Source organism: Galeopterus variegatus, unplaced genomic scaffold (genome assembly GCF_000696425.1).
Source record: "Galeopterus variegatus unplaced genomic scaffold, G_variegatus-3.0.2 Scaffold543, whole genome shotgun sequence".
Taxonomy (NCBI): domain Eukaryota; kingdom Metazoa; phylum Chordata; class Mammalia; order Dermoptera; family Cynocephalidae; genus Galeopterus; species Galeopterus variegatus.
The window spans coordinates 52,218-64,947 of record NW_007726654.1 but is presented as its reverse complement, the minus strand read 5'-3'; the positions used below and the strand labels follow the sequence as shown (position 1 = coordinate 64,947).

The window sequence follows — 12,730 nt, the reverse complement described above, 5'->3', positions numbered from 1 at the left end:
TTGTTCCTTACGGTCTTATACAGGGATGGTTGGGTGGGAGGACAAAGTGGCTTCCTAAGTGTTTGAGGGACTGTTAAGTGTGGTGTAGTGGGAAAAGCCAAGGCTCTGAAGACACATGGACCTCTGCCACTTTTGACCAATTCCTTAGTTACTTAACTTCACCCAGAGAGTTTCCACTTCTGCAAAAGGGGGCAGGTAATGTTAAGTAAGAAGTTATGTATAGTGTGGTCAAGCCTTACTAGAGGTAGCCATTACTTCCACTGAAAAGTCAACAAGATTTTGAAAGCTGTCCTCTGAAGACACATGGACCTCTGCCACTTTTGACCAATTCCTTAGTTACTTAACTTCACCCAGACAGTTTCCACTTCTGCAAAAGGGGGCAGGTAATGTTAAGTAAGAAGTTGTGTATAGTGTGGTCAAGCCTTACTAGAGGTAGCCATTACTTCCACTGAAAAAGTCAACAAGATTTTGAAAGCTGTCCTTTGGCTTCTACCTAATGGGTTGCTCGAGTGGAATCAGGAACACCTGAAATGTGGACATTGGTATTGGCACATTCTACATGTCCTGCCTCCAAGACGTCACTCCTTTCTGCCTTCTGGTCAAGTTGATTTTCAGTCATCTTCGAGAGAAAATAGGATAACTATTTTTAAATCTTTAGATAAGAAAATACATCGACTTTCTGATGACTGTTTGTAACATGGTGAAATCTGGGGTGGCTCCTATCTTTGCTACTGTGGGGATAGTTGGGAGAGAGAGAAGGGAAGTATGTTGGTAAAGTAGCTTAGTCCTTTCTGGCAAAAAACAAGTGCTGTGATATCACCCTAACCAGTGATGAGCACCAGCAACGAGGGCAAAGTGAAGAGGGAGAGAGAAACGCCGGAATGCTTTCCGACCTAAGGAATTCTGTGGATCGGCGTTTCTGAACTGGAAACGTGGGAAGCAGATTCAAGACCCGTCTATGTGGAGTCAAATGGATAATGCTGAAGTCTCCTCTTCTATATCTCCCTAACTGCTACTCCAAACAGCATGATAGGAGTGGATCAGACATCAAAATTCTACGTCCTGGTAGCACCTGGAAGCACACGAGTCTGCAGATTCATGGGTTGTAACAACCCTTTGTGGCCACTGGGCCACCTTACTCTCCCTGATACGAGGAGTTAGAAACGTGGGGATATTGCAAGGCAGAGCTCTGAACAGGGTGACATGTACTTCTCAGTACATGCAGCGGGACAGTGCTGCAGAATGAGTGCCACTCTGGCACTCGGCTCCATCAGTTTCACTGGGGTGGCATATTCCCAACCTTGCACTGCAGCGCTGGCCATGCAGAGGAAATCGGGGAAGCTGTGGTGAGTCTGTTCTGCCTCCCTAGGAATTTGGCATTTTTTAAAGCTAACAACATACTGGCCCAGGAGGATGCAAGCCCTGAGTGGAATCTAACCTTTAGTGGGGTGATTCCTACAGTGAAACCATTTCATGGTGTCAGGAGGGCAGATTAAGAATGGCTCTTACATGGAGTACTGTCCCATCCGGCTTCACCAGGGTCATTTCTTCATTAGCAGGCAGTGGCCAGCCAGAAGCTTTGCAGATGGGGTTAAATTTACCACTGTTTACTTCTATGTGATCTGGCAAATCCTCTATCTTTGGGGTCATCCTTGGCATGCCTGAATGAAGAAAACAGCACTGTGAAATCTAATCTGTAATATAGGAACAATAGCAATAATGAAAATAGCTACTTTAGCAAGTTGGGGCAAGAACTTTGCAAATACTTTATTATTTTATCAATCACATAATAGACTTGTGAGGTGGGTACTACTGTGGTCTCCATTTTATAGATGGGATTGAGGCTCAGAGCCCAGATTCAACTCAGGTCTTTATGAATCCAGAGTCCACTCTCATCACCATAATGCCGTGCTACCTCGGTGACCTGGGAGGGACAGTCTGAGTATCAAAATTATGATGATGGCCACATACCGCCCAGACTTTGCTGTTCAGTCGCCTTCTTACTTTTTAAGAGAATTATTACAAAAACAAAACAAAACTAGTTCTCCTTCCATTCAGTACACCACCCCACAATACTGCTGATCAAACACCATTATCCTCAGTTTGGATATATGAGAGATGTCTCATTGATTGGGAAACCTGCGAATGGCAGTAAATAAGTGGAGAAAAGTGATTAAAATTATTCACACTTACATAAAATAAGTGAAATGGGATATAACTCCCCCAAATTAATTTCTAGTCAACAAAGGTTGCTGCCAATATTGAAAGAAGAAAAATGTCTCTGGCATCAACGAAGGTAGTGATATCAGGATTCCTTGTCTAACATCTGCATAGTAGAAAATGAAGAATCCCGAAATATAACAATTTTAATCTGAACTGCAGATCTTAGAGAACCTCAAACGCTTTGTAATTAAATGTGAGACATGGTTGAAAATTGCCCAGCACTTAGTAAACAATGTAGGAGACAGACGTGCCCTGAGAGCAACGGCAGTTTACGTGCTCTTCTGTTTAGGTGGTGGGCAGAGATGCGGTCAAGGTAAACACATCAATATTGACATTTCATACTGATACTTTTTCTCAGGCCTAGAATAAAATATGTAAGGGGTGTGGAGCAGGAGGAAAAGCGGTCTAATAATTACAAAGGTAATTCCTTGATCTATCTGTAGACTTGAGGAGATTATGATTAGGAAATTCACCAAATTTTTCAGCCTGAACAGCTTTGTCTCCTTGTATTTTCTGAAGCTGGATGAAGGTGAAGGTGGATGTGCTGGTGGTGAGTGAAATAATGGAAAGGGAGCTGTTCTCTGCAAGCCCAGGGCGCAGGGAGACGGGAGTCAGCCTGTGTTAGACTCTTCCACTCAGAAGGCACACTTTCTGCAGCACAGGCAGAAAGGAACAGAAAGAGAGTAAAGTACAAAATTCAAACCCTTGAACTTGTTAGTTGCCCATTTTCAGTCCAACCCCCTGGCAGCCCCAAGGCATTTCCTTCCCTTCCTAGCCGCTCCCTGATTCCTGCTCTGTAGCTAAGTCCAAACGTGAGGAGAGAAGAAAGATTATAAAGCTGAGAAGCCTAAAAAGCCTTTGAGAAAACAATTGTTGGTATTTCCCTTCCCCCACCCCCACACACGTTTGCTCTGATTTCAAAAACTAACAAAAGACGATACAAAGCTGGCTTATCCTGAGTGTAGATTTCACTGGATGTGTGCTTCTTTCTATAACATTTATATTTAAATAATTGAAAAAGTAATATATGTTTATTATTTTTAAAACTTGAAAATATGTAAAAGCATGCTTCTTTTAATTTTAAGAAGTATATTCTAGGGCAGGGGTTAGCAAATTTTTTCTGCGAAGAGAGCAAATATTTTCACCTTTATAAGCCATGTTCTTGGTCACAACTATGCAGTTCTGCCCTTGTAGTGCCAAAGCAGCCATAGACAATATATTGTAAGTGAACGGGCATGGCCATGCCCCAGTAAAAGTTTCTTTATAATAGCAGATGATGGGCAATAAAAAAGAATGAAGTACTGATACATGCTACAACATAGATAAACCTAAAAAAAAGGTATGGTAAGTAAAAGAAGCTAGTCACAGAAGACCACATATGATCTTACTGACAGCATATAAAATATCAAGAATAGGCAAATCTATAGGGACAGAAAGTAAAGTAATGGTTGCCAGAGACTGGGAGGAGAGAAAAGGAGAGTTACTGCTAATGGAGACAAGGTTTCTTTTGGTATGATGAAAACATTCTAAAATTAGATTATGGAAATGATTGCACAACTCTAAATATGCTAAAAAACACTAAGGGGTAAACATTATGTTACAAAAATTATATCTCAATAAAGCTGTTAAAAAGAAAAATAGTGGGCTGGATTTGGTCTGAGGGTCAGAGTTTGCTGAGCTCTACTCTAGGATAACTTCTGAACTAGAATTACTTAAAATTTCATTATGGATGAAATCTTTTCTATTTGTTTCATTCATTCTTTCTCTTTATAAAAAATGTCCTATGTCCAAATTCCTCCAAAGTAGCTCTTTCCCAATTACGCATATCCAGAAAAAGGGTGGTCTTAAAAAAGGGAGGAGAAGAAATTGGCAGAGCTCTCAGCTGGCCAGTCAACACTTAATGTGTGACAAAGAGCACATGGCTTATTCCTAGTGAAAGAGAGATGAACTTAAAAAAGGGAGGAGAAGAAATTGGCAGAGCTCTCAGCTGGCCAGTCAACACTTAATGTGTTACAAAGAGCACATGGCTTATTCCTAGTGAAAGAGAGATGAACGCCAGTAGAGGGTCCACAGAGAAGAATTAAAATGTTGCTGTTTAGGATTTGGACAAATTCTTCCCAACTTCTGGATGGAAATAGAAGTGGCTTGAGGATCTTGAGATGTTGGGGCAAGAATCATGCCAGCAAATCTTGGTTCAGAAATGTTGAACATGGCCCTGACTACAGTGTTACCTTGCTTTACCTTCTGTCTCACACTGGAGCCCTTGCCGTCCTGGTGAGCAGAGACATCCTTGGAATCGATCACATGTCTCCCCATTGATGCAGCTGCACCTAAGTTTACAGTCTGGCCCATAATAACCAGGGTGGCATGCTGTATAGAAAGACATCAAAAGTCACTGTTAGTAAAGGGGAAGGGAGAAAACTAAGGCTGGAGGTGGCTAGTTTTGTCTGTCTATCCAACCTATCAACCTTGCTAATTCACACAGGGTACTGTGGGCTTTATCGGAGTTACCAGAAACTTAAATTCTGTTTCTAAAGGAGTTGAATAAGCTCCTACCAGGCCAACCTTCTCATAGATAAAACTATATTTAGGAAACAACTAACTGAAAACACTGAAGAGAGAGATGGGGGAAAAAACAGAGACCAGCTATGATGAGCCGGATGTTGGAAATAGTTACCATAGTTGCTTTCAATCTCTTCTCTGCCATGTTCAGTCAGGTAAGAGAAAATATGTTACAACAAATGAAAAAATGAGAAATTTCAGCAGAAAAATGGAAACTATAAAAAATAACCAAAAAGAAAGTCTGGAACTGAAAAATACAATACTGTATCTGAAATAAAAATATCACTGTATGGACTTAGCAATAGAATGAAGATGATAAAAGAAGGAATGATGAAGTTCAAGCTAGATCAATAGATATTCAATCTGAAGAACTGAGATAGGGAAAAGTTTGGGAGAAAATGATTAGAGCCTCAGGGACTTATGAAAAGGTCTCGCACACATGTAATTGGTTCAAGGAAACAGAAAGGAGAAAATGGTAGAAAAAATATTTGAAGAAATAATGACTTAAATTCCCCCAATTTATTGAAATTTACACTTTCAATAATTCAGTAAACCACAAGCAGAATAAAGATAATTATGCCTAGGCACACTGTGGTCAAACTGCTGAAAACTAAAAATCAAGAGAATTTAAAATATTATATTTAAGGCTGTTTCCAATTTTTACTTTATAGCAGAGTATTTCAGCTATTTTTCAATGTGCAGACTGTGCTGTTGTACTTTAATAAGCTCCTGTGAAGGCAGGTAGAACTATTCTTTTCCCTTTGGGGCTTGCTGAACCCCTGGGACAGCTCTTAGAATTTGGTAGATGATGAATAGATTCTGTTGACTGGTTGTCATTATTTTGGTCAACTGTAACATTACTGGAAGCCATTTTACCAAAACTGATACAAAAGCTTGCTCTTTGAGGCTCCAATGATTTGTTTCAATTACGCAGTTTATTCACCAAGCCAAGATGTAGTTTTTATTTTTAATATCAATCACGATAACAAATTTATAGATTCAACGGAATTTTTCATTGAAATAGGAGAAAAAACCCTAAAATTTATATGAAATTTATAAGACCTGAAAGACCTAGAAAAAAACATAGTAGGGAAAAAGCTTCTCAAATTAGTATGGACACAGAATAGTAAAAGCAATATTAAGCAAGAACAAAGATAGAGGCATCACACTATGTGATTTTAAAATATACTGCAAAGCTACAGTAATCAAAACAGTGTGGTACTGGCATTAAAAACAGACATATAGACCAATGGGAGAACAGAGAGCCCAGAAATAAAATCACACATTTACTGGCAATTGATTCAACAAAGTGCCAAAAACACACAATGGGGAAAGGATAATCTCTTCAATAAATGGTGCCAGGAAAACTGCCTAACCATAGGCAGAAAAATGAAATCTCATTCCACACCATGTACAAAAGTCAACTCAAAATGGATTAAAGACTTTAGTGGAAGACCTGAAAGATCTAGAAGAAAACAGAGAAAAAGTTTCTTGAATTAGTCTGGGGTAGGCAGAAAAATGAAATCTCATTCCACACCATGTACAAAAGTCAACTCAAAATGGATTAAAAACTTTAGTGGAAGACCTGAAAGATCTAGAAGAAAACAGAGAAAAAGTTTCTTGAATTAGTCTGGGGAATAACTTTTCAGCTATCACCCAAAAAACACAGGCAACAAAAGCAAAAACAGACAAACAGGATTATATCAAACTAAAAAGGTTTTGCACATCAAAGAAAACAATCAGCAGAATGAAGACAACTCACAGAACAGGAGAAAATATTTGCAAGCCATACATCTGATAAGGGGTTAATATCCAAAATAAATAAGCAACTAAACAACTCAATAGTAAGAAAACAACCTGATTAAGAAATGGGCAGAGAACCTGGATATTTCTCAAAAGGAGACTTGCACATAGCCAATAGATATTTGAACAAATGTTCAAATCGCTAATTATCAGGGAAATGAAAATTAAAACCACAATGAGATATCACTTCACATGTTAGAATGGCTATTATCAAAAGGAAAAAAAAAAGGTATTGGTGAGGATGTATAGAAAAACAAACACGTACATTGTTGGTGGGAATGTAAATTGGTACTAATTATGGAAAATAATATGGAGGTTCCTCAGAATAATAAATAGAACTACCATATGTATGATCTAGCAACTCCACTTCTCAGTATATATCCAAAAGAAATGAAATCAGTACATTTTTGCCTAAGAATCTGTTTTGCATAAATTCTGGTTTTTCTTGTAAAGCAAGGGAGTAAGGGGTGGAAAGTTGATTAACATGAGATAAGGAGGGGCAAGGGGGAAGAGGGTGGAAAGTTGGTTATCATGGCTGTGCTGATGTTAGCTGGCCATGAGGCTTAACAGGGAGCAGACGCAGCGTTTAGAGGAACTGGGTGAGGTGCTGCAGGTAGCTGAAGCTTACCTTTGTGAAACCCCCCTCTTTGCCCTCTTCCTCCAAGCCTGTAGAGCTGTGCTGTCCAGTATGGTAGCCACCAGCCACATGTGCCATTGAGCCCTTAAAATACGGCTAGTCCAAATTGAGATTTCAAAGACTTAGCATGAAGTAAAGAATGTAAGATAACTCGTCAATACTTTTTTCCTGTTAATTACATGTCGAAATGATAATATTTTTGACATATTGGATTAAATAACATATTAAAATTATTTCACCTATTTCTTTGTAATAGATGACTATTAGAAAATTTTAATTTATATGTGTGAATGGCTTCTATTTCTACTTAACTTCTGTGCCCTACGGCATTGTTATCAAGTTGCTGGGGACCCCATCGTAGCTCTCATTAGGGCCAGATACGTAAAAAGCTGACTTTGTCAGGTAAACACCGGAAAGTCATTGAGTTCTGGCTAATTCACCACATTAACATTCATGATGAAGGGTCTGGCATATTTGGCTGCAGGTTTATGTTAAGCTGCTGTGTGGCAGCAGACATTAAACGCACACCATTGAGCCTCGTCAAACAGTAAAGCGTACTTTAGAAAGCACAAAGAAACTTGTTGGGTAGAAGTTAGTACTGCTTGAGTAAGGTACACAGCAGATAAGATCTTAACTCCTTCAATTCTCAAACCCTAAATCCTGTCTGGATCTGACCTAAAAGCTCTGATTTTTATGACCCACTGGAAAAAATAAATCTTCTATGGTCTTCCTACACAAAGTGTGGTCTGAAAACCATCAGCATCAGAACTACTTGCCAGCTTGTTAGAAATGCAGAACCTCAGGCCTCAGTTTGGACCTACCAAATCAGAATCTGTGTTTTCATAAGATCCCCAGGTGATATGTATGGGAAACACTTTCTATGAAGTCCAGAGTCCCATTGTGAAAGTATTCAGATGGTCTCCAACTTACAATGATTGGACTTATGATTTTTTGACTTTCTGATGATGTGAAAGCAGCACACATTCCATGCAGTACCCATACAACCATTCTGGTTTTCACTTTCAGTTCAGTATTCAATAAATTACATGAGATATTCAACACTGTATTATAAAACAGGCTTTGTGTTAGATGTGTTCTGAGCATGTTTAAGATAGACTAAGGCTAAGCAGTGATGTTTGGTAGGCTAGGTATATTAAATACATTTTCAACTTACGATGGCTTTATCAGGACATAACCCCATGGCAAGTTGAGGCACATCTGTAGTTAACTTTGGATGATAACATCTGTGATTCAAAACCCTGTAGCCCAAACACAATTTGTGGTAAGGTGCATGCTTAGGTAAGGTAACTGCATGCCAGTAAGGATCTAGCTTCCACATCTTGGGCATGAGGGGTGGGGCATGACAGGTGACAATAAGCTTTGTATCTCATGAATATTCATAACCAATAAAAAAAAAGATTTTACCCTAAAAAAAAAACCTCTCAATTTAAGCAAAGATAAAAGGATGTTTAGCATAATTTGGTTAATGATAACAAATATTGGAAATAATTTTGGAGGGATGGTTAAATAACTAGATATGTCCATTGAATGGCACATTATGTATCTTTGAAAAATGGTGCTAGGAAGAATATTTATTGATATAGAAAAATGTGTGTGACACATTAAGCAAAGAAAGCTGTTTATAAAATAGTATACACAGTATAATACTATTTTGGAGGAAAAAAAACAAAGTGTATTTGTGCACAAAAAACCAGATTGGAAATAAATGCACCAAAATGGAAAAAAAAAAAAAACCTGTAGCCCAGCAATGGGTAGTTGACTGAGCAGTCCAGGTATATCCTACAACTGGATCTCCTTTGTACACCTGCTAGAACTCTTTCTGGTTAGGGGTGTGATCTGTACATACCTTCACTGCACTGCAGACCCTTCCAGCCCGTGGCACAGGAACACCCATAGGGGTCTGGGAGACAGAACACGTAAGACTTGCATCCCTCTGGTCCACTACACCTTTCTTTACAAGTTCTGCCAAATGTGTGCAGTTCACAAGCTTTGGGAGGGAAAAAAGCTGATTCAGGGTCAAATATATAACTCCTTCAAATGCATAATTCTTTTCTTAAAGGGTCTCTCCTAGACTAGTGAACACTGCCAAATGTGTGCAGTTCACAAGCTTTGGGAGGGAAAAAAGCTGATTCAGGGTCAAATATACAACTCCTTCAAATGCATAATTCTTTTCTTAAAGGGTCTCTCCTAGACTAGTGAACATGGAAAATAGTCTAATTTTAGCTGAGGCATGGGCAGGATGAACATGCCCTTATGGCTCATTTTGCGAATAATGAAACTGCCCCAAAAAGAGGATATCAGGCTTACCACTCAGTTATGTAGGTTGTGCACTGCACAAACCTAGAGGGTGACATTTATATCACAGACGTCATAAATTTGTATACTTATTATAACTTTCCAGTGGTTAGCAATAAAGAACTTTTAGGGAAAGTCACCTTTTTCCAAGTCACACAAAGCTACCATAAGACTTAACACAGGCCGTTTTGCTTCCATCCCCATCTGTGTCCAGATCTAAAGTTCTAGATCCAGCTATGGTGGCTTTTTAAAGTCACAGCTTTCTCATCAAGTACTCTTGACTTACCCTTCTCACATGTCCTCCCCATAAATCCAGGAGGGCAAATGCATTCTCCAGTATCTTCGTGGCAGACACCATTGTTCATACAGGCAGTACAGAGACGGTTACATTCTGGTCCCCACTTCTGAGCTTCACATCCTTTTGTTAAGAAAACAATGTTGGGGTGAGTAGAGTACAGTCACTCAACAAACCTCTGTTCAGCTGCTACTGTCATTCTAGAGGATACTGGTAAATGGAGACAAAATACAGCCTCTGCCCTCTAAAAAGCTAATAATCTAATATGGGACACAGACATGTAAACAGAAAACAATGATAGAAACAAAGACAAGAAGTTCCTAATCCTGTCTTGGGGATGGAAGAGGGCATAAAGGAAGGCTTCCTGGAGGAGGTGGTATGTGAGCTGAATCTGTACAACCACATAAGTAGCAAGAAGGTAAACCAGTGGAGTGTGTTCCAGGTAAAGGCAAGGTGTGGGAAGAGAGCACACATGTTCAGGGAGCTGCAGGTATGGTCAGAGACAGGAGCAGTGGTTTTCAAAATGCGGTCCCTGACCAGCAGCAACCCCAACACCTAGGAATCTGCTAGAACTGCAAACCTCAGACTCCCTACTGAGCTACAACCTCCTGAGAATGAGAAACTGTGGAAGTGATCTAGTAATCTATGCTTAACAAGCCCTCCAGGGGATTCTGAAGCGTGCTAGAGTTTGACAATGTCTGGCCTAGAGTATGAAGAGGAGGGATAAAGCCAGAAAGGAAGCAAGAGTGAGTAGCATCCCCCTATCTCTCAGCTGGAAAACATGTAAGAAGTGAAACAAGACACACAAGACCTAAAGTACAAGCAGAGTAAAACCCATCTGGATTCCTATCTCCTGGCTACTCCTCTCCAGTGTTTGGTGATTGCTAATTAGGTCCGAGGATACCTTCTAATATTTAAAATAAAAATTTTTAAAAACCCCAAAAACCCCAAGGGGATTGGGATGACCCTTTGCAGTCAGGAATTTAAGTTTCATTTCTCATCTGAAGGGAACTAGTGTCTCTGTCCCTGAATGTCAGTCTCACAGTGGTAAGCTTGGACCTGTGCCTACAGCTGATGTAACCTTACAATTTCTCTGGCAAGAACTTCTGGTTATCAGTGTTTTCTCTAAAACAATCAGAAAGACTGTCAACACAGACCATTTCTTACAGTCTTCCACTTTAATAGATAAAGCTACAAAATGTCTAAAAGCTAATATTTACATTCCTCAGTACTGTATATAAAGGGAAAAGGCTCTGCACAATTAGTCATTTCTTGAGAGCCAGACCACAGGTTATTCACACATGTTGAAAACTAACAATGGCAGACAATGTAGATGAAAATGGGCTTCCTGTTACATTTAACTGTGTCCTCAGTCCTGAACCTACCTGTAGACCTACCCCAGCTTCACTTCCAATCCTGGGAAGGAAGAAAGAATAAGGCTCTAGGGGAATATAGGGGTGATCTCGTGGGGATGGAGAAACCAGAATCAGGAGATGAGTTTGTTCTTAAGCAACAGGTGTGCAATCAGGCACCCATCATTTTCTACAAAAGCCTTGTGAGTTTATATTTTAAGAAACCATATATTCATGGCATACAGAGAGAAATTCTATATTGTGAGAAATCTTTTGTTAGGGAGTGAATTTATACTGAAAAGAAATCCTATAAATATAACCACTGTGATTTGTAATATGAAATCTTTAAGCACTGACCATTTCTAGGCTTCAATTCATCCTGGAGAGAGATCCCACAGTTTGAGAAATGGACAAATGCTATTTCTACCTCGTTTCTTACTAAACATCAAAGAGCTCAGGAAAAATATTTTTAAATGGAATGATTAAGATGATTTTAGATGTTAGCAGTGCTTCTCAAATGCTTTCATTAAAATACTTCTAACAGCAAAGAGGAATGAACATGTACTGCTGGCAATCTGAAAAGAGACAACTTGAAAATCAGAAAGTGTTTGAAGTCTTTTACTTTACCTTAAAATTAGGTGAATTTTAAATTCTAGTTTGTACTAAGTCATGTTTGTTTTGACATTTAAATTTTTTTTAAAAATGATTTAAGCCTTTTACCACTGTGATATTGTAATATGTAGGTGAATTTTAAATTCTAGTTTGTACTAAGTCATGTTTGTTTTGACATTTAAATTTTTTTAAAAAATGATTTAAGCCTTTTACCACTGTGATATTGTAAAATAATAAGAAATACACGTTTGGTCTCTGTCCCTGGCTCCTGGCACACAGCTCCTAGCACCCTTGAAATCTCCAGGGTGATGAGTGCCTTTTGTATACTAATGGGATGACTGGTGGCTGGGGGCCCCTAGACAGCTTCAGGATGGGGGCTGATCACCAGAAAGACCAAGGAATAATTAGAGGTGGGACATTCAATCCCACCTACCAATCTCCAGTGAGGGGCTAAGAGCTGAAGGTTGATTGAGCACGATGGCCAGTGATTTAATCAACTATGCTTATGTAATGAAGCCTCCATAAAAATCCAAAACGACAGGCTTCAGAGCGCTTCCTGATGGCTGAACATGTGGAGGTTCCTGAAGGGCGGTGCTGCCCAAAGAGTACATGGAAGCTCTGCACCCCTTCCCCATGCCTTGCCCTATACATCTCTCCCATCTGGCTGTTCATCTGAATCCTTTGTAATATCCTTTATAACAAACCAGTAAATGTTTGTTCCTGAGCTCTGTGAGCTGTCCTAGCAAATTCACAGAAGGAGCACAGGTCACAACCTGGAGCTTGCAACTGGCATCTGAAGTAGGGGCAGTCTTGTGGGGCTGGGCCTTAATCTGTAGGCTCTGATGCCATGTCCAGGTAGATAAAGTCAAAATTAGGTTAAATTGTAGGACACTCAGCTGATGTTCACTGGAGAATTGCTTGGTGTGGGGG

The 12,730-nt window shown here is 39.6% G+C and overlaps 1 protein-coding gene across 1 annotated transcript in view; it reads right to left on the bottom strand.

Moving 5' to 3' along the window:
• The window catches only part of TEK (TEK tyrosine kinase, endothelial), a 71,496-nt gene that overhangs the window by 42,073 nt on the left and 16,693 nt on the right, over positions 1–12,730 (bottom strand). The window contains exons 4-7 of the mRNA XM_008569905.1: positions 9,828–9,959; positions 9,093–9,233; positions 4,465–4,593; positions 1,510–1,661 (exon numbers count right to left, since the gene is read on the bottom strand). Of these exons, the coding sequence (XP_008568127.1) occupies positions 1,510–1,661; positions 4,465–4,593; positions 9,093–9,233; positions 9,828–9,959 (554 nt within the window). The remainder of the gene's footprint in view (positions 1–1,509; positions 1,662–4,464; positions 4,594–9,092; positions 9,234–9,827; positions 9,960–12,730) is intronic.